This window comes from Triticum aestivum, chromosome 7D (assembly GCF_018294505.1).
Source record: "Triticum aestivum cultivar Chinese Spring chromosome 7D, IWGSC CS RefSeq v2.1, whole genome shotgun sequence".
In the NCBI taxonomy this organism is placed as follows: domain Eukaryota; kingdom Viridiplantae; phylum Streptophyta; class Magnoliopsida; order Poales; family Poaceae; genus Triticum; species Triticum aestivum.
Window position 1 is genome coordinate 188,134,789 of NC_057814.1, and position 23,144 is coordinate 188,157,932.

General features: G+C 44.2%; 1 protein-coding gene across 2 annotated transcripts; it reads right to left on the bottom strand.

Moving 5' to 3' along the window:
• Window positions 1-303: 303 nt before the first annotated feature.
• LOC123167069 (fimbrin-4) lies at window positions 304-5,301 on the bottom strand. Of its 2 annotated transcripts, none has more exons than XM_044584905.1 (14): window positions 4,890-5,301; window positions 4,613-4,783; window positions 4,258-4,505; window positions 3,947-4,118; window positions 3,423-3,461; window positions 3,247-3,315; window positions 3,040-3,156; window positions 2,455-2,666; window positions 2,146-2,304; window positions 1,880-2,079; window positions 1,556-1,722; window positions 1,254-1,350; window positions 955-1,046; window positions 304-853 (listed from the first exon to the last, which is right to left on the bottom strand). In XM_044584905.1, exons 1-14 carry the CDS (start codon window positions 4,974-4,976, stop codon window positions 545-547), a joined length of 2,139 nt encoding a protein of 712 aa, XP_044440840.1. In that variant the 5' UTR covers window positions 4,977-5,301; the 3' UTR covers window positions 304-544. The 2 variants fall into 2 exon arrangements, with proteins under 2 accessions (XP_044440840.1, XP_044440839.1); XM_044584904.1 differs by having other exon boundaries at window positions 3,402-3,461.
• Window positions 5,302-23,144: the final 17,843 nt, after the last annotated feature.

Genomic DNA, 23,144 nt, shown 5'->3' on the forward strand with positions numbered 1-23,144 from the left:
TCTTCTCCAATTCCTATGTTATCTAATTCTTGCCCTAGAAATACTTACTACTTCAATTTATTTTCCATCTTGCATAATATGGTTAACCACCATGTTAACAAATCCACCACAGATAAAAAACGGGAACAAAACAAACATAAAGGAATCTTGGAATGCGCAATTGACAATTCATCCTTACAACATTCGACCGATTGTTAGCAAAAGCCAACAACTTTAAGTTGGTAAACAGCTCAAGTGACCGACCTTTTGTATTGTAAGAGTAAGAGCAAAATTTAGTGAACAAATATAACCTATATTCAGCATAATCCTATACACTGGATTGTTTTTATGTGCACTTAGTAAGAAAACTATACAAATACAAATACAAATACAAATAACAAATTTGCTCAGATCTATTCTGTGAGCGAGACAGGAAAACAAAAAATGATGGGAGGGAAAGTACTATTCTAAATCATCATTCTGTAGTCACGATCTCACATCGTCCTGGTGTCTGAAATATTGTCAATTGTGGTCAAGTTGGAGTTGGACTATTGAGGCAAAAAACTCAAGCAGGAGCCTCTGAAGTACTTGTATCATCAGCAGGAGCCTCTGAAGTACTAGTATCAGCAGCAGGAGCCTCTGAAGTACTAGTATCATCAGTTGGCATGTTGGATGCTCTATCAGGCAATGAATTCACCTCTTCTCCTTCTGATGGTGCTATTATCGAAGCGGAATCCTCTGAGGCGATATCGGAAGCAGCATCAGAAGCAGCATAAGATGATTCTGACTGTTCGGATGTTTCAGGCTGCTGTGGCTTCTGCAGACTCCAGTACATGATGCTAGCAGTCAATGTTAGGATCATTTTCTGATTCACCTGTACGAGAATTAGTTTAGCATCATAAGATAAAGATAATTATGTATTTGACCTTTAGCAATATATAGCATGTTGTTTATTTCATAGCAATGGCCCATTACATCAATGATGTCTTCTGGTAACAGAAAAACAGAGCACCCGAGCTTCCGTGCGACACTGATGATGTAGGTTGCATTTAACTTCTTCTCATCATCTGCAACAGTAAAAGGGTATGCGCGAATGAGGACGAAGGAATTGCAAAAGATATACGGGGCATGATTTCATTCGGTTCTCATGATGCGCCAAAATAAAACACATATAACTTTTCTTTTCTTTTTTTGCGGGAGAGACCACATATAACTTAAGTTAAAAGGTCAGCAGGTAAAAGGAAAATCAATTCATTTGTGGACGAAGAACGCACCATTTACACCCTTCGATACAACCTTCCAGTTCACAACCCTTGGCTCTACAGCACTGAGAAGCTCAAGGAAAAAAATTCCACTCGATAGGTTCTTGTCCTGAAGCAAAGAGAGAATTATGAGGGTTTGCTGGACAGATATGACAACTGAAAAGGCAGGGGCAGAGCTTTGATTGTTTAGGCAGGGGCAGAACATAGACACAAAATATCTTTGTCAAATATTCTATTACACTTATTGGTCCCCTGTTAATTTTTCTGCAAGCTCAACTGCTGCTGAAAGGCAATGTGCAATCATAAAAGATCACCTTAAAACTTTCCATTCGAGAATTTCTCCCGGAAACCTTCACTTTGTTATTCGCCCAACTCAAGATATCAGCATCGGTTATTTCTTTTCCTTGGGACCCTTGAGAGTGGAATCTCAGTTTGTTTAACAGCTGGAGGATATTGAATCTCATCAATTGCCATAGAAGTGCTGAAATAAGACGTGAGATGATACTTAATATGGCAACTCCATCTAGAACAGAAAATAGAAGAAGGGAGGATGGATCATTATCAATGTCCATCTGCTACTTTTTATGACAGTTAAACAGTCATCTACCACGATGCACATTTTGGTAAAATTAACTCACCAACAATCAACTTCTTGTTTCCCTGAACAATATCATTTCCAGCTAGATTCACCATGGAAAACTTCAGATCCTTTGCAATATTTATAACTTGATTACAGTTCTCCAGTTTTCTAAATGGCATTTTTATCGGAGGTTTTGTCGCTAGCTTCCAATTGACATATCCGGGACAGACTTTGTCAAGCACTTCTAGTAGGACCCACCTGCATAGACATTTACATCACTCATCTGTTCCAGATAAGCATGACATGCCTCCGTCAAAAGCTTACCCATTTCGAACATCTTCAAACACATTGTTCACGTATGTCGCAATTCCAAGGCTGTTGATCCACATTCGGAAGGCTCTCTCTTCTCGGCACAATATAACCTCATCTCGCGATGATGTTTGTGTGAGTGTAACCTGTCTGGTGTCAGTACTCAAACCGTTTCTGCATGTAAAAAATCATTCTACTTTGGTGAACATGAAATGGCATCACAGAACCACTAAGGATATGAGAACGCGTTCAGTATGCAGACCGTAATAAAAAGACAGGCTTGATAACTAAGGTTCCTACAAAGAGCAGACAAGTAATTCTCACCTATGTTGGAATATTTGTGCAACAAATGCAAGGTTGAGATTTGGGGAGCCTTCAGTAATATCCTTTGGGCTCAAGTATCTTTTGCAGCCCAACTTCTCTGCTTGGTCAAGTACCACTTTCGCTCTTACGGCAGGATCCTTGGTGTCAAATGCAAGTATAGAGGAATGCTCTGGAGCAAGAGCTTTGATAAGATAGGCGTAGGCTTCAGCATCCTGTACAAGCCTACCTTGTAAGATAATTGATTGTTGTGCATCTAATAATAGACTAATGGAGCAGTAAATGAAGATATGTTTTTGTTGGCACCACACATGAAAAATACGTTTCTATCATGCATGAGGCATTACTGAATTTGTACAAGGAATCTAGAAGGATTGCACCATTTGCATATTACAGATTGCAGCAGCAAAGTATTCAGACTTTGCTTCCCCAAAATACTGTTTAATGACGCGTCAAAAAATAGTGTTTAATGCATGCAACACTAAGCAGTACATATATGTTTCTCAGGTGATTCCCTTGAAAGTAAGAGGACCAAACATGCAGTTACACATAAATTCTGGAAGAGACAAGCCTATTTGTTGCGTGAACCTTGATATCTGAGGAGAAGTTGGTAACAATTTTCTTGTAGCCAGCTTTCTTGAGATGATAATTCATCCACTGAAGTAGTAACTTTTCAGGTGATAAGCTCAGCACTTCATCTATATCCTGTACAATAATAAGTAAAACAAAATGTTATATGTCCAACACAAATATATTATGTCAATAAACGACATTACATAGTGACAAGAGTAATACCTTGCTGTCATCAAAAATTTCCACCAGCTGTGGCGTCCTCTTAAGATTTAGATCAGCCAAAAGTTGTATCTACTTACATGAAAATATATATTAAATAGTGTAATAGGACAGTTATACACATCTTTATGTAGTCTGTCTGCATCATAGTAGCATACATTGGGGATTTCAGGATTCACCTTTATAATTTGAGATATCAACCCGAGAACTAGATGAGCCTGCAATATTAAGGATAGGGTTAGTCATTACTACCCTTCTTTTAATTAATTTACTATTTTGCACTGAAAATGATTTGATGATTAAACATAAGGGGGGTGCAGGTATCTATAACGTACATGTACATGATGGTTAAATAACTAAATACATTACAGAATGAATTCCTGGAGATGTCCATCGGAAAAAAAGAAATTTCCTGGAGATGTATTCGACACCACCTTAAATTTTTGGAGACACGAGAAGAAAAGGAAAATGTGCAGCACAATTAACAGCAGAGTGAACAAGAAAAACAACTGTGAGATGAATGTAAGATTTTCATGGTAACCGAGCATAAAGCAGATTGAGATTAGATAACAACGTCGGTAAAATCATATCCATATCCACACATACCACAAAAGGAAAATACCGACATCGATTAAACCTGGTTACCATATCAATAGTTAGAATAAAAATGTACCGCCACAGGTGGTAAGAGATGAATGCATACCCTTCCTTCCACCAAGTCCTGAGCGCCAAGATTCACGACAGTACATCCAATAGCCTTTGCAGAGTTGAGGCAAAGCGTATGGTTCTCATTTCTCTCCCATGGGTTAAGGATCCTTTTCTTGTTGATGGCTCTCTCATCAATAGTCCCGGGCACCGCTACGTTGATCAATTTACTGACCGTTTTATCCAGTGACCAAATAAATAAGCAAGCATTAGACAGGACTGTCAAAACAACAGTGCATCATTTATATGTTGCCATATCTGTAAGAACCAACACAATGCAGGTGGGAAACCCCAGCATCAGCATCTCACCAGAGCACGACCCCGTCTCTGACGAGGTCGAACAAATCGTTGCCCGCGGGGTCGATCGGCAGATACTTCTTCAGGAAAGGATCGTTGCCGAGGTACGCGTTGATGTGCGCGACGTAGGACGACTTCTCTGCCTGGTTGGGGCTGTGGTGGATCAGCGTGGTGGTGCTCGACTTGAGGAACGACCATGAGTTCTTGCTCCCGCTCGCACCCGCCTTGGAGCTCACCCTCTCCTGCAGGTTCAGGTACTCCTGCAGCACAACGTATCAAGCATATAACCCACGGTATCGAAATCAAGCACTCCTAAATTACCACTTGAAAAGAACTAATGACATGATTGTCCCCTCCATCGATGTACCCGAAGGAATTGCTCGAACTCAATCTCCTGGTCGCTGTCGGGGCAAACCTCCAACAAGAACGCAGCAATCTCCTCCTCGGAGACAACCTCGTTGAGCCCCTTCAGCTTCTTCATCAGACCCGGCAGGTTCTTGGTGGTGACATGGCCGGACTCCCTCTTCAGAGACACGAACTGCAACCACACGACAGGATTGCGTTTCGGAATTCGGAGTGGAACCGCAATGGGCATAATCAATTGGGAATTTGGGAGCGGGAAATGCAGCGGATTCGGGCGTGACCTTGGCCTTGAGCGATCGGAGCTCGACCTGCGTGAAGTGGCCCTGCAAGGAGGGGTCGGAGACGACGACCCCCACGAACCCGGACATCTATCTGTCTCCGGCGGGGAGCCCAATTCTTGGGAGCGCCCTAGCGAACGCCGCTGCGGGACGCGCGGACCTCAGATCAAAATAGGAAATGCGGGGATCGATCGTCCCTTTCGCGCGCGCATTGGGGGATCGAATTGACGAGGAAGGGATCGCCGGACGAGCACGTAATCGATCGACGGGAGGATGCGGGGTGGTGGCGGTGGCGCCTTTGGCACACGGTCGAATTGTGGGAGATGTTCTTGCTGGCTTTGCGCCAAATCTTTTTCTCGTTAGCTTACGACATTGGGGAGGCTTCTGTTGCGTTCCGGATTTTGTGGGGGCCGGGGACGGGAGACGGTGGGGACAAGGAATAGGATGATCTCTTCGCTTTATTTTTTACTAGCAAAAAGGTCCGTGTGTTGTAACGGGAGAAAAAAAATTCTCTAATATCTCTAGCTGGGTCAGTTGGACAAATTGTGTGTGACCGGTTGGCAGGTCATGAGATCAAACCCTCACATCGGCAATTTTATTTTTTGCTAGCTCTCCGGACCTGGGCTACAGTGCGCCGCAAGAAGGGTTTCTTCCGTTGGGCCAAAACAGGTGACAAGTAACAAAAGCAAATAGCATACATTAAATTAACTAAAGCGGGACCAAATGAAGCGGGACGAAACCAAAAATATCACCTCCCTTTAATAGTAGGTATAGATTGCTTTTTTTTATCAGTTCTTTGAATATTTGGGAAATCTCATGTCTACAGCTTTTAAAAAGGATGTTACTCTCATTTTTGCGAAAAGGATTTGGCCTATTATAAAAGTTTACTGAAAGTACAATACATCTCAAACATCATAAAAGTTGTTTTTGACATAACCTTGTCAAGAGGGTGTTCGAGCAATTTATGTAGATTGGAAAAACTGAGAAAGATATAAAGATTAATCCGGTTTATAAGGAAAACTATGTCAAAAACCACATTACAATAAGCATAACACCGACGCTGACCTGGAAGCATCCAACCATCACGAAACACGATCACCATCCAGAGTGATTGAGAACGAGGCCTTCTGAAACACCTTCAAGAAGGGAAACGGCGCCTGTGGGCACCGACGTTGCCAACATCGACCCTCATCGACCAAAAGCTTCAGCCCACACCTCCAGGCAACTACTCCACCGAAACTTGGTAAAAGATCCCGCCAAACCAACAGCAACTACTGCCGATCCCACAAACCTAGTGTTTGAGGAAGTACTCTTCAACAATGCCTCCATGGAGGAGAAAGATGCCCTTGAGCACCATCATCATCGGCAACGACCCTCCTCGAATCAAAGCTCTCGCTCAGAGCCTTGTTCCACGCCACCTTCACAAGCCCTAGGTAGGGGGCCTAGCCATTGCCAACATGCGAGACCAGGCCACAACTCCGTTTGTATTCATCAGTGGCGAACTGCACCAACCGAAGCAAGCGGTCATCACGACCACACATCACCATTGAGGACCGCCTGAGTAGATGCCAGCACCAATGACTACCCCAATGTATGAAATATGCCCTAGAGGCAATAATAAATGTATTGTTATATTTTCATGTTCATAATTCATTTTATATTTTTGTGTTATAATTGCATTGGTTCTTGAATATGAGATTCGAAGAAAAACTCAATTGCATGTGTGGAAATATAAACAAGAGTAGACAAGCAACCAGAAAGAAATATACATCTATAGATCAAATAAGATCAACCAAATTATAAATAAATACCACATTATAGCATGTAAGCTTTGAGTCATATATGCATGATGTAGATGTTTATTTAATTCTTATAGTTCATCTCATTCAAAATCAATTAGTTTTTATAAAAAAGCTAATCTATTTAAAGATTCATGGAATTGTGCGTTGTAAAGCGTAAAGTAAAAAACAAATAATGGCAATTCATGTAGAAAAAAAATCGGCAATTACGATACGAAAGATTCTAGAACAAAGGAGAAGTGCTTGTGTTTTAAGTTTGTGCATTATGCTTAAGTTCAACCATGGAGTCTTCTAGATTATACATGTGACAAAATCTGGTGGAATGTAGATGATATCCAACGGTCGGTAGTGCTCGGATTTGCCATCTCTGGACCGTCGGATTGGCTTCATCCAACAACCATCTTTCAAAGTTATTCGCACACTATATAGGGGTATAGATATATCAGATTAACCATAATCATCACATGATCAACATCAACGCTACAAATACATCAGATTAACCATAATCATGTAGGACAACACATTTGGCTATTGTATTGAACATCTAAGCACATCAAGATGGAGAGAGATTACAACTCTGACTACTACCATAAACATGTACTCCAGGGGGTGGATTACTCAACTCATCTTTGAGCGCGACGAGGTTGGTGATGATGAAGATGGCTCCCCATCCCACAGAGTTCCGGATCAGAGCCGAAAACAAAAATCACCTCGGAAACGCGATTTGACGTCGGAATAAAATTGCTCGATAATTAGAGTAGAGGTTTCGCTGGATGTAATAGGTCATCGGGCACCGGAGGCCACTTGAGGGGGTGCCCACATGCCACTGACGCCCCTGAGGTGGACACCTACACCCTATGAGGCCCACCGGGTGTAGGGTCTGCCCCACTGGTCCTCTCCTGGCACAAAACTTTCAAGACCACTTTTTTGTTTTTCCTCAGACCTTTTATGTGGTGTTTTTCTGAAATACTAAAAACACCAAAAACATGAGCTGATACTAGTCACTAGATTAATATGTTTGTCCAATAAACATCAATAAAAAGTATACTCAAAGTGTATGTAACTGATACAATGTAGCATATGAACCATACAAAATTATATATACGTTAGAGACATCAAATGGCTTTGAACTGAATTTCCAGCGCCATAGGGTTGTAGAAGTTTCGCCTCGGATTACAAAGTGGCGGTGATGAAAAATTGCACGAGATATAGCCAGGGGCACACCCAAGGCTAGTGGTGCATGTGGGCCCCATGCATGTGCGCCTTGTGCCCCCTTGGTCAACCCTTGGCAGGCTTCATCCTTTGGTGAAAAATGTTCTTGAATTTTTCTTAGATTTTTTGGAGTCCATAAAGGTTCATATACCCACACACGTTAAAACATGGAGACTGCCTTCTCAATAATCACTACTAGGAAAAAGCCTAGTAGTAGCGCGGGTAAAAAGCTAGTAGTAGCGCGGGTGCCAGCGCTACTACTACGGCGCTATAGCTAACTAGTAGTAGCGTGGTGCATCCCGCCCTACTATTACGTGTGTTAGTAGTAGCGCGGGTTCGAAATGCGCTACTACTAACTATCTGTAGCGCATGACTGTGACCCGCGCTACTACTATTAATTTCAAAAACCAAAAAAAAAATCTTGACCCCGTGCGTGCTGTCAATGGTGTCAATGGTTCGATCCAGCAACGAGAAGGGTCGCCGAAGGTGCGGACGGGTAGCGGAGACCAGATCCAGTGACGACTGTTGTAGAGGGACCAGATCCAGTGCAGAGGAGAGCAAGACGACGGTGTGAGGGTCCTCTTCACGGCCAAGGCAGAGAGCTCCTCGTTGGCCATGTCGACGACCTGCGCAGGCATGGAAATGGGAGGTGAGTAAAATCAGAGGGACATGGAGAGGGAAAAAGAGAAACAAGGAAGAAAGGAATGAGATGGAGGGCGCACCGGGGCTTGTCGCCGGTGGTGAGGTGGTCCGACGTGGTGGCATGGAGATGCGGGGAAGACCGGCGAGCTCCGGGACGCCGGCGGCGCGAGTCGGCCTCCCTCTTTTAGCGCCATGGAGGAGGAGGTGTGCAGCACCATGGGAGAGCCTATGGAGGGAGGGGGGAGAGTGAGGGAGAGAGGAGGGATTCGGCCGAGGATATGTTGACTTCACCTACCTCGTACTTAGTAGTAGCGAGGGGTATAAAACCGTGCTACTACTATCAACTTAGTAGTAGCGCAGGTTTATACCCCTCGCTAGTACTATGGCATGTCCCGGGGGGCACGGTAGAGACCGCTTAGTAGTAGCGAGGGTTAAAAACCCGCACTACTACTATCAACTTAGTAGTAGCGAGGGGTAAAAACCCGCGCTACTAGTAAGTAGAAGTAGCGAGGGTTATAAACCCTCGCTACTAGTAAGCGTCTGCCTATAAGCTTTTCCCTAGTAGTGAATAATTAGTAGGTTAGTCTAAATTTTAAAATAATGCAAAAATGACATGAAATAAGCATGATATCCCACTAATATATTCAATGGCTTGTCGGAGACAACATGTAATCAACCACCTCGGCAAACGATCATAGCTCCTCCATAAGACACTAGTAGAAAAAGAGGCTTCCATACGCCCCCATTAGTCCCTAAAATAATCGAACCGCGACCAAAGGGGTCTTTAGTCGCGGTTCGGGAGGAGACCCGCGACCAACTATCTGGGCCCAGCGCGCTCGGTCGACAGCTGACGGACGGGAGGGGCTTTAGTCCCGGTTGGCCTGGCCAACCGGGACTAAAGGTCCTCAGGCTGGCCCGAAGGCCTTTAGTCGCGGTTGGCCAGGCCAACCGGGACTAAAGGCCCATCCCTATATATAGGACTCAGCTCACTTCACTTAGCCACAATTCAGAAGGGGGGTGGTGGGTTTGCTTTTGGTTCCTCCTATGCACACAAGGTGTTCGATGAAATGCCCGAGAGCATGAAACAAACATGATATGAAGTGTCCGAGCCACACTTGAGCTTTCTCATTTATTTTTCCTCCGCGATCGCGGTTAGCAACTTGAACCTTTCATGTGTCATTGATAAAATATGCATGTGTGTAGTTCATTGTTTAATTTGTATTATTTCTAGCTAGTTAGTTTAACAAATGCATGATGGTTAATTATATACTTTATATAATAATAATGCAGATGAATCGGCAATGGATGTACGGTCCCCGACTCTCCGGCGAGTTCACTACGGGTTTGAAAGATTTCCTCGTAGTGGCAAATGCGAACAAGCAGCGAGGTTTTATTATCTGTCCATGTGCTGTCTGTAAGAATCAGAAGGGTTACTCCTCCTCAAGAGACGTTCACATGCACCTGCTTCGGCACGGTTTCATGCGAAGCTATAATTGTTGGACCAAGCATGGAGAAAGAGGGGTTAGAATGGAAGAAGATGAAGAAGGGGATGATATCGATGACAACTATCATGATCATTTCGGTGATACTTTCATGGAGGATGATGCTGAAGGTGGGGAAGGGTTAGGTGAAGGTGAAGAAGAGGCACATGATGAGCCCGCTGATGATCTTGGTCGGACCATTGCTGATGCACGGAGACGCTGCGAAACTGACAAGGAGAGGGAGAATTTGGATCGCATGTTAGAGGATCACAAAAAGTCGTTGTACCCAGGATGCGATAATAGTCTGAAAAAGCTGGGCTGCACACTGGATTTGCTAAAATGGAAGGCACGGGAAGGTGTAGCTGACTCATCATTTGAAAATTTGCTGAAAATGTTGAAGAATATGTTTCCGAAGAATAACGAGTTGCCCGCCAGTACGTACGAAGCAAAGAAGGTTGTCTGCCCTCTAGGTTTAGAGGTTCTGAAGATACATGCATGCATTAACGACTGCATCCTCTACCGCGGTGAATACGAGAATTTGAATGAATGCCCTGTATGCACTGCATTGCGTTATAAGATCAGAGGCGATGACCCTGGTGACGATGTTGAGGGCGAGAAACCCAGGAAGAGGGTTCCCGCCAAGGTGATGTGGTATGCTCCTATAATACCACGGTTGAAACGTCTGTTCAGGAACAAAAAGCATGCCAAGTCGTTGCGATGGCACAAAGAGGACCGTAAGTCCGACGGGGAGTTGAGACACCCCGCTGATGGAACGCAATGGAGAAAGATCGACAGAGTGTTCAAAGATTTTGCAGCTGACGCAAGGAACATAAGATTTGGTCTAAGTACTGATGGCATGAATCCTTTTGGCGAGCAGAGCTCCAGCCATAGCACCTGGCCCGTGACTCTATGCATCTACAACCTTCCTCCTTGGTTGTGCATGAAGCGGAAGTTCATTATGATGCCAGTGCTCATCCAAGGTCCAAAGCAACCCGGGAACGACATCGATGTGTACCTAAGGCCATTAGTTGATGAACTTTTACAGTTGTGGGGCAGACCTGGTGTACGTGTCTGGGATGAGCACAAAGAAGAGGAATTTGACCTACGAGCGTTGCTTTTTGTAACCATCAACGATTGGCCTGCTCTCAGTAACCTTTCGGGACAGACAAATAAGGGATACAATGCATGCACGCACTGCTTACATGAGACTGAAAGTGTACGTTTGGGTAATTGTAAGAAGAACGTGTACCTGGGTCATCGTCGATTTCTTCCCCGAAATCATAACGTAAGAAAGAAAGGCAAGCATTTCAACGGCAAGGCAGATCACCGGCCGAAGCCTGCGGAACGTACTGGTGCTGAGATATTTGATATGGTCAAGGATTTGAAAGTCATCTTTGGAAAGGGTCCTGGCGGACAATCAGTTCCGCGGGGAGTTGACGGGCACGCACCCATGTGGAAGAAGAAATCTATATTTTGGGAGCTAGAATATTGGAAAGTCCTAGATGTCCGCTCTGCAATCGACGTGATGCATGTTACGAAGAATATTTGCGTGAACCTGCTAAGCTTCTTGGGCGTGTATGGGAAGACAAATGATACAAAGGAAGCACGGCAGGACCAGCAACTTTTGAAAGACCCAGATGACCGGCATCCGGAATGGTTTCAAGGTCGTGCCAGCTACGCTCTTACCAAAGAAGAGAAGGTCATTTTTTTTGAATGCCTGAGCAGTATGAAGGTCCCGTCTGGCTTCTCGTCGAATATAAAGGGAATAATAAACATGGCGGACAAAAAGTTCCTAAACCTGAAGTCTCACGACTGCCACGTGATTATGACGCAATTGCTTCCGATTGCTTTGAGGGGGCTCCTACCGGAAAATGTTCGAGTAGCCATTGTGAAGCTATGTGCATTCCTCAATGCAATCTCTCAGAAGGTAATCAATCCAGAAGATCTACCACGGTTACAGAACGATGTGGTCCAATGCCTTGTCAGTTTCGAGTTGGTGTTCCCACCATCCTTCTTCGATATTATGACGCACCTCCTGCTCCACCTAGTCGAAGAGATTTCCATTCTCGGTCCTGTATTTCTACACAATATGTTCCCCTTTGAGAGGTTCATGGGAGTATTAAAGAAATATGTTCGTAACCGTGCTAGGCCAGAAGGAAGCATCGTCAAGGGCTATGGAAATGAGGAGGTAATTGAGTTCTGTATTGACTATGTTCCTGACCTTAAGCCGATTGGTATTCCTCAATCGCGGCACGAGGGGAGACTAAGTGGAAAAGGCACGATCGGAAGGAAATCAACGATATGTATGGACGGTCATTCTATGACTGAAGCACACCACACAGTTCTGCAAAATTCCAGCTTGGTGGCTCCGTACTTCGAGCAACACAAGAATATTTTACGCTCGGACAACCCGGGGAAGCCTGAATCCTGGATTAGAAAGGCCCACATGGAGACTTTCGGCAGTTGGTTGCGAAAACATTTAATGAATGACAATGATGTTGGAGATCAGCTGTACATGTTGGCCAAGACACCATCTTCGACTATAACGACTTTCCAAGGGTACGAGATAAATGGGAATACATTTTACACCATCGCCCAAGATAAAAAGAGCACCAACCAAAACAGTGGTGTCCGCTTTGATGCAGCAACCGAGAATGGGCAAAAGGTCACATATTATGGTTACATAGAGGAGATATGGGAACTTGACTATGGACCCTCCTTTAAGGTCCCTTTGTTCCGGTGCAAATGGTTCAAGCTAACAGGAGGTGGGGTAAAGGTGGACGAGCAATACGGAATGACAATGGTGGATTTCAACAATCTTGGTTACCTTGACGAACCATTCGTCCTTGCCAAAGATGTCGCTCAGGTTTTTTATTTGAAGGACATGAGTAGCAAACCGAGGAAACGGAAAGATAAGAAAACGATCAGTACATCATGCGATGATCCAAAGCGCCACATTGTTCTTTCAGGGAAAAGAAACATCGTGGGAGTGGAGGACAAGACAGACATGTCAGAAGATTATAATATGTTTGGTGAAATTCCGCCCTTCAAAGTGAACACTGACCCAAGCATTAAGTTAAATGATGAGGATGCTCCATGGATACGGCACAATCGTAAGCAAGCAGGGACACAAGGAAAGAATTGATGTGTAATAATTTATTGTACCAAACTTTGTTGAATGGATCATGTGAATTAAAACGTACGATGGCGAATCCGGATGATTTGTATTTGGTCGATGAACTGAATGATGTATCAAACCTTTTGTCAAACCTTCAAGGGATCGAGGATGTAGAACAAAACAATCGGTATCGCCATCATACAGCCCTGCCGTGGCTACTAAGTGCATATATGCATACCAAATGCACGGCAGGACGTATGATGGCGAATCCGAATGATTTGTATTTGGTCGATGAACTGAATGATGTATCAAACCTTTTGTCAAACCTTCAAGGGATCGAGGATGTAGAACAAAACAATCGGTCTGAATTTTTAAAATGAATTAGTTTTATTTTTTTGAATTTTTTGATATATTATTTGTATTTTTAAGATTTTCAAATGAATTAGTTTTATTTTTTTGAATTTTTTGATATATTATTTCTATTTTTAAGATTTTAAAATGAATTAGTTTTATTTTTCTGAATTTTTTGATATATTATTTGTATTTTTAAGATTTTAAAATGAATTAGTTTTATTTTTTTTGAATTTTTTTATATATTATTTCTATTTTTAAGATTTCAAAATGAATTAGTTTTATTTTTCTGAATTTTTTGATATATTATTTGTATTTTTAAGATTTTAAAATGAATTAGTTTTATTTTTCTGAATTTTTTGATATATTATTTGTATTTTTAAGATTTTAAAATGAATTAGTTTTATTTTTCTGAATTTTTTGATATATTATTTGTATTTTTAAGATTCTAAAATGAATTAGTTTTATTTTTCTGAATTTTTTGATATATTATTCGTATATTTTTAAGATTTTAAAATGAAAAGTATTTGAAAAAGGACCTTTAGTCGCGGTTCGTGACACGAACCGCGACTAAAGGCTCTTTCCGCGCGGGTACCTTTAGTCGCGGTTGGTGTCCCCAACCGGGACTAAAGGCTTGCCCTATATATTCTCCGCGGCCCTCGTCTTCTCCGCGCTAACCACCAAACGCATCCGGCCAGGACCTCGTCTTCTCCGCGGCGCCGCCCTCATCTCCGGTAGGTGCCCGCCGCCGCCTGCCGTCCTCCTCGCGTGCCTAGAAGAAGAGAGGACCGCCGCCGTCATCTTCTCGCCCGCCGCCGCCTGCCGTCCTCCTCGTCGCCGCGTACTGGATGCGCGCCTTGCCGTCCTCCGCCGCCCGCCGCCGCCTGCCTGCCGTCCTCCGCCGCCCGCCGCCGCCTGCCGTCCTCCTCAAACAAAAACTTGAGCAGAGAGGAAAAAGAAAAGGAAAAATAAAATACTTGGCAGTGCTCAAACAAAAACTTCTATGCAAATTAGTGCTCAATAAAAAAACTAAAAAGGAAAAATAAAAGGAAAGAGGGAGCAGAGAGGAAAAAGAAAAGGAAATTTATTTGGGAATAATTGTATAAATCATTAAATTTGAGCGGCGGCGGAGGAAAAAGAAAAGGAAAAACAAAATACTTGGCAGTGCTCAAACAAAAACTTCTATGCAAATTAGTGCTCAATAAAAAACTGAAAAGGAAAAAGAAAAGGAAAGAGAGAGCAGAGAGGAAAAAGAAAAGGAAATTTATTTGGGAATAATTGTATAAATTTGACCAAAAAACATCAATTTTATTTTTTAATAGCTCTTAATCATTCAACCGTCGCTGCTCCTCCTCTATGTCCCCTTAATCTTATTTTTTAATTCCTTTATACTTAATTAATTTTTACTACATGCAGGAGTGACATATGGCGGACGATAGAGCCGAGCCGCTTAGGGATCCGGAGGCTGAACGTTATTTAATGGGCATCATAAACAACGAGATTCCTTATGTGCCGGGCTCAGAATATGAGCAAGAAGAGGATGTAGTCTCTTCTTTTCTGAACCTTGACGGTGGAACAGACATTGTCGATGATCAAGAAGGTGAAGGAACGGACATTGTCGACGGAGGTCAACCGTCAACAAACGACGATCTCGAATTGCAAGTAGCAACCACCTCCGGCGAGGTATATATATACATTGAGCCTCTCGTGATACAAACTTACTGAAATGTGAATACATATGTATTAACGCGCGCGACTCTCTTTCTTTTTTTAGCCCTCGGCCGGATCGAGTACGACAAAGCGTGGCAAATCCAAGGCGATGAAAACAGGAGAAACATATGCCATTGATTTTGTCAGTGAAACCGGCAAGCCCCTACAGCACACCTCAAAGTTTATCAACCAATGCGGAGTCGTTGTTAGAGACAACGTCCCGATCACCGTCCAGGAATGGAAGGAGCCAAAGAAGGCACGTCTTGGTTTCAGTTTTGTCGACAAGAGAACGAAAAAGGATTGCTGGAGAAAGCTTATGGAACATTTCATTCTACCTCCGGAATACAACAAAGTCGATGAATTCGGTAACGAGGTTCCGGGTGGACGTGAGAGGAGGAGGCTAGTTAAAGAGTTCGCTCTTCAGAAGATGGCCGAAGCATTCCGGAACTTCAAGAAAAATTTAACCCGTGACTATGTCAACAAGGGCAAGACTCCGGATTTCAATGGACAACATGAGAAACTGAAAGATGATTGGCCAGAATTTGTGAGGCAAAAGAAATCGGAGCATTTCAAGGAAATATCGAAAAAAATAAGGATAATGCGAGTAAGAAAAAGTTCCATCATATTATGGGGCCAGGAGGATACCGCCTTTCGGAGCCTAAGTGGCAGAAGATGGAGGAGGACCTGAGGGTGCGAGGAATCCCTCTAGGTACAGAGGGATGGGACCCAAGGGCCAAAAGCTGGTGGTACGGGCATGGGGGATCGCTAGACCCGGAGACAGGGGTGTGTGTTCACCGGAAGAAAAAGTTTGCTCCCACCCAAGCCCTTATTGACGCAATGACCCAAGCTCAAGAGGGCTTGATCAAGTTCAACAGAGAGAAAGACGCACTGACAACAGCCCTCGGGAATGATGAACACGGAGGACGTGTACGAGGCAAAGGCAGAATTCCGTGGAAAGTAGGGTTTTCCCAGGACAATGACCCGTACTGTTACAGAAGCCGTAAGAGAAAGACGGACCGGGATGCAGATCTTTTGGCGAAGTTTGCATCGGAACTCCATGAGTTGAAGCAGACCGTGCATGAACTAGTAAAAGAAAAATCGGCTGCAGGGCCGCATGAAGATCATGAAGCGGATCGCGGAAGCCAGCAGCGGAGAAGCAGCGTGGCTTCCACGGATGCCCCGCCTGGTGCTAATGCACCGACGATCGAGATTCGTGCACCGGAGCCTCACTACCCCGTGGATGATGTAAAGGAGATGAAAGAATGTGATCTGCATTATCCCGTGGGGAACGTTTCCACGAAGGTAGCTACCGGCAGTGCTTTACCCTGTACACCTGGAGCACTCCACCACAACAACCCCATTGCATATGGCTATGCTCGTGTCACGGTGGAAGACATAGTCCAAGAGTTTGAGGACCTGGAGATTGACAAAGCTACACCCGAAGGGGAGAGAAGACTTGGAGATGTCAAGCGCCAGATCATTCTATGGAAAAAGAAGTACATAGTGTTTCCAGGCGAGGCGCCAAGGCTAACAAGTCCACCCCCCTCCGATGGTGGTGGTGGTGGCGGTGGTGGTGGTCGTGGTGGTTCACCTACACCTCCTTCACGCCATTCGACGCCGTCCCCCGATCCACAACCTCCGGCGGGTAAGCAGCCGCCGCCCCCAATCCTCCTCCGGCGGGTACGACGCCCCCCAATCCTCCTCCGGCGGGTACGACGCCCCCCAATCCACCTCCGGCGAAGAAGCAGAAGCAGGCGGACAGCAAGGAAACCCGCTCCTGGACTATTAACCCGGACCCTTATGTACCTAAGACCACAAGGGTACCGGAGCCATCACTGAAGCCTCTCCTCCCAAGGCCTTGGGAACTTAGTGAAGCTGAAACCAAATTGGCCGCGTCTGCTCATTATGAGAAATGGAAGGCGGATACGAAGGCGATAAAAGAGCCTGAGCCCAAGCAAGTATTCACTGAGAAGCAAAAGAAGTGGGCTAAGGATTTTTTGACGACACCGTCCCAAGCCGAGCTGAATATGCCTGACGACTATGGACATGAACTTCGTAGGCAAGCAAAAATATTGAAGGAGGAGAAAGAAGAAAGTAAAAAAAGCGGGAAACAAGTTGACCAGCTCGGGATGCAGAATAAACAATCGATCCCCCCGCTCATAGTGAAAGCCGGTCCGGAAGAGGACCCCGAGATCATAGCAGCTGCGGCAGCACTTGGATTGACTGTAGCGAGTGCCATGAAACAAGCGTCCGAGATGGGTTTGACTCTTCGTGCCTTCGTTAGGCCTTGAGGATGCGCCAGTATGTGAGATAGCATTACAATATGTGCGGAATGGGCCTCTCGTCGAGCCTGCGCGGGAAAAGAGTCTACCACCACAAATGCGAAATCTGCTACGTTGGTACAAGCATTTCATAACATGGGCCGACAAAGAATATGTTTATGCGGATGTTACAGAGGAGCATCACACCAAACGGTACTCTGTACAAGTTCATATGAGTGAATTGTTCCAGCTGTTCAATCTGCGCGAGCTCGACAAATCTATCCTGAGTTGCTACGTTCTGTAAGTGATTTATTTCTACCTCATCTCGTTCTTCATTGCCTGCACTATATATATATATATATTGTCCTAACTATATTGTTGCGTACGCTATTATGCAGATTGAAGATTTGGGAATGCAAAATAAGAAACATCCATGATGTTGGGTTCATTGACCCACATATCGTTAATGGACATGTGTTACAAAATCACCCCGAAGACGTGGAGAAAGACTTGTACAAGTTTCTTAGAAAGCATCAACTCAAAAGTCATATTCTATTTCCTTACCATTTTGGGTGAGTGTTTCTCTCTTGTGCCCATTCTCTTTTGTTTACTCCATGCATGGTATGTCTAATCGATGAGTTATGCATGACTGTGCATGTAACGTGTCCGCAGGTTCCACTGGATTCTGCTAAATATTGAACTTCACACCTCCAGAGTTCTAATCATGGACTCTATGGATTCGGATTCAAAGCGTTGGGCCGACATGAGAAAAATGCTGCAAAAGTAATTATTTTCAATCATTTGAGCTCTATATCGATCGGTCTCTTTCGTTCATTTCCTAATATCAAGTAACTAATAACTCCCTTGTTCATTTAATTTTCTTTGCCCTGTAGGGTTTGGAGACGGTTCTCAGAAGAAATTGTCGGTGAATTCAAACATGAGCTAGATTTTAGAAGGTTAGTTAATGTGGATAAGCAGCCACCGGGGACCAATCTATGTGGATACTATGTTTGTGAGAACATCCGGAGACACACCTCTGAGCGGAAGGCATCGGATAGCGTGCGGAAGGCGACGGATAACTTGCGGAGGAGGCTTAGTCCAGAAGCTCGCTTCCGACCAATTCAAGATGAATTAGCAGGATTTTTCATGAGGGAAGTCATCAATCCTAAAGGAGAACACTATACCGAGGACGAAGAAATTTATATGCATACCCGAGATTGAAACTTGTTCGAAGTTGTATATGGTCATCCATCCTAATTGTGTATGGAAACTTGTTCGAAGTTGTATATGGTCACCCGAGATTGAATATATATTATATATTCCTCTTGAATTCTTCTTGTTTGAAATTTCATATGCATGTATATAGTAGCGTAGAATATGTGTACTGAAACTTCATCAAAATTAAAATAAAACACAAAATAAAATATAAAAGAAATAAAACACTACAAATTAAAAAGAAACCAGGTTTAGGGGGGCTAAAACCTAAACCTGCGGAGGAGGCCTTTAGTCCCGGTTAGCCACGAGAACCGGGACTAAAGGTCCTCCGCCCCGACGGACTCCTGGCGCCCACGTGGACGGGCCTTTAGTCGCGGTTCGTAAGAGGCGCGACTAAAGGGGGGGAGCCTTTAGTCGCGCATATTTAGTCCCGGTTGCACAGCCGGGATTAATGGCCTTTGCGAACCGGGACTAAAGGCATATTTTCTACTAGTGAGAACCATTGATGACGAGCCATGTGCCTATTTGCAGATACCAAATCTCCACCTCTCCTCTACTGCCACCATGTTCCTTTACATGTAGGGGGGCTGAAGATCCTCTAGATCAGGAACCGTCCAAGCTTGTTTGAGGAATTATGGACGATGCTCTCCCGACTGCCTCTAGCTTCAAGCTAGCACAAACCAGGAAGACGACCGTCGGTAGCCACCAGTTGTTGCTTGGACACGATAGTGGCGTACTCCACCCCGACATAGCATCAAACACATATAAGGCAAGACTTGACCTAAACCTAGCATGCACATCACTTCTCCATGCTTCTCTTCTGATATGTTGTAGGATCGGAAGTATGTCTAGAGGGGGCTGATTAGACTACTTGACCAAATAAAAATCTAGCATTTTCCTAATTTTAGTTCTTGGCAGATTTTAGCAACTTAGCACAAGTCAAGCAATCAACCTACACATGAAATTCTAAGAGTATTGCAGCGGAACGTAAAACAATTGCATATGAAGGTAAAGGGATGAGTTTCAGGTAGCAAGCGCAATGTTGACACGGAGATTTTTATCCGTGGTTCCGAAAGGTGGTGCTATCGTACATCCACGTTGATGGAGACTTCAACCCACGAAGGGTAACGGTTGCGCGAGTCCACGAAGGGTCCACGAAGAAGCAACCTTGTCTATCCCACCATGGTCGTCGCCCACGAAGGACTTTCCTCACTAGGGTAGATCTTCACGAAGTAGGCGATCTCCTTGCCCTTACAAACTCCTTGGTTCAACTCCACAATCTTGTCGGAGGCTCCCACGTGACACCTAGCCAATCTAGGAGACACCACTGTCCAAGAAGTAACAAATGGTGTGTTGATGATGAACTCCTTGCTCTTGTGCTTCAAATGATAGTCTCCCCAACACTCAACTCTCTCTCATAGGATTGTATTTGGTAGAAAGAAGATTTGAGTGGAAAGCAACTTGGGGAAGGCTAGAGATCAAGATTTATGTGGTTGGAATGGAATATCTTGAACTCAACACAAGTGTAGGTGGTTCTCTCTCAGAAAATATGTATTCGAAGTGTAGGCATGTTCTGATGGCTCTCTCCACGAATGAAGAGTGGGTGGAGGGGTATATATAGCCTCCACACAAAATCTAACCGTTATACACAAATCACCAAACTCGGTGGACTGAATCATTAAACTCGGTCGGACCGATTTAGTTCAAAATGTGAACGTTAGGATTCTCGGTGGGACCGACATGTCAACTCGGTGGGACCGATGTCATTAGGGTTAGGGCATAACGTAATCTCGGTGAGACCGATTACACAAACTCGGTGAGACCGATTTTGGTAATAGCCAAACAGAGAGTTGGTCAGGCAAACTCGGTGGGACCGATTCGCTCATCTCGGTTGGACCGAAACGTTACGAAAAGGAAACAGAGAATTTGCATTGCAATCTCGGTGGGACCGGTCGCTCATCTCGGTTTGACCGAAACGTTATGAAGGTAAACAGAGAGTTTGCAATCCCATCTCGGTGAGACCGAGATCTCTATCGGTGAGACCGAATTGATTAGGGTTTTTGGCAGTGGCTATGTCAACTGAACTCGGTGGCTCTGGATGGAAAGAATTGGTGGGGCCGAGTTGGACTTTTTGGTTTAGGACATATGTGGATATGAGAAAGTAGTGGAGGGTTTTGGAGCATATCACTAAGCATTTTGAGCAAGATCCTCCTTAAGCAACACCTCATCCCTTCTTAATAGTATTGGCTTTTCCTATAGACTCAATGTGATCTTGGATCACTAAAATAGAAAATGTAGAGTCTTGTGCTTTGAGCTTGAGCCAATCCTTTGTCCTTAGTATTTTGAAGGGTCCACTTTCTAATCCATGCCATGCCAAACATTGAGCTTTCCTGAAATATTTATCTTGGAATAGCATTAGCTCAATGAGCTATATGTTGTTAGGAATTACCAAAACCACCCAGGGATAGTTGCACTTTCAATCTCCCCCTTTTTGGTAATTGATGACAACATATAGATCAAAGCTTCGACAAATGATAAATAAGATTGAAAAACATCATCGCTTTGAGAAGTATGTGATAAGCAAGAGCTCCCCCTAAATTTGTGCATTATTTAAGATTTTCTTTTGAATGCAAATGCACAATCGATTAGGATCATGGGTTACTCTTCCATGTCACATACATCTTGGTGGAGCGCTCAAAATGATAGAGATTAAAAGCATGCACTCATCACCAAGCAAAGTGAATGATCATGCTAGGATATGAAAGATAGCATTATCCAACAAGCATTAAGGGTAGCAAATGATCAAACACTTGACCAAATAAGTATCTCACAAGGACATAAAGTAGTATCACACAAGCACGCAATAAAGTTTCAAACCAACCAAAAAGAGTGCAAAGAGAGATAAAAACCAACACTCTCTCTCTCTCTCTCTCTCGAAGCCTATGATCTATACATTTTTCTCCCCCTTTGGCAACAAGTTACCAAAAAGTTTGAAAATGCATAGTGCTAAACGACTCTCAGGCTTGATCTTTGGGAGGTGGTGTTGAGAGAACGCCAAGGACAAAAGCTTCTGATGAAGTGGCTGGAGCTGGTGGAGTAGCTGCTGGAGTTGGAACTGGAGCTGTAGCTGCTGGTGCTGATGTTCTAGCTCTAGTGTCTGTCACTGGCACTGCAGCAGATCTCTGTCCTCTGGGCACTCTAGCAAATGCATCTGTGGTAGACTTGCCCTTCTTCTCCTCTGCTTCCTCCTAAAGTTGCTCAACTGCGGTTTGGATCTCTGTGATCTTGACATCAAGGTCATAGAATTTTGTCTCAACAATCCTTTCCAAGCTCTCCTGGTTCTTGGTCAGGGTGGCCAGGCCCTGCTCAATCCTCATAGTAGATTGGATCAGATTGTTGGAAATATGACCTAGAGGCAATAATAAAATGGTTATTATTATATTTCCTTGTTCATGATAATTGTCTATTGTTCATGCTATAATTATGTTATCCGGAAATCGTAATACATGTGTGAATACATAGACCACAACATGTCCCTAGTGAGCCTCTAGTTGACTAGCTCGTTGATCAACAGATAGTCATGGTTTCCTGACTATGGACATTGGATGTCATTGATAACGGGATCACATCATTAGGAGAATGATGTGATGGACAAGACCCAATCCTAAGCATAGCACAAAGATCGTGTAGTTCGTTTGCTAGAGCTTTTCCAAATGTCAAGTATCATTTCCTTAGACCATGAGATTGTGCAACTCCCGGATACCATAGGAGTGCTTTGGGTGTGCCAAACGTTACAACGTAACTGGGTGGCTATAAAGGTGCACTACGGGTATCTCCGAAAGTGTCTGTTGGGTTGGCACGAATCGAGACTGGGATTTGTCACTCCGTATGACGGAGAGGTATCTCTGGGCCCACTTGGTAATGCATCATCATAATGAGCTCAATGTGACCAAGTGTTTGGTCACGGGATCATGCATTACGGTATGAGTAAAGTGACTTGCCGGTAACGAGATTGAACAAGGTATTGGGATACCGACGATCGAATCTCGAGCAAGTAACGTACCGATTGACAAAGGGAATTGTATACGGGATTGATTGAATCCGCGACATCGTGGTTCATCCGATGAGATCATCGTGGAACATGTGGGAGCCAACATGGGTATCCAGATCCCGCTATTGGTTATTGACCGGAGAGTCGTCTCGGTCATGTATGCATGTCTCCCGAACCCTTAGGGTCTACACAGTTAAGGTTCAGTGACGCTAGGGTTATAGAGATACTAGTATGCGGTAACCCGAAAGTTGTTCGGAGTCCCGGATGAGATCCCGGACATCACGAGGAGTTCCGGAATGGTCCGGAGGTGAAGAATTATATATAGGAAGTCCAGTTTCGGCCACCGGGAAAGTTTCGGGGGTCACCGGGTGGGGCCACCTATCCCGGAGGGCCCCATGGGCTGAAGTGGGGAAGGGAA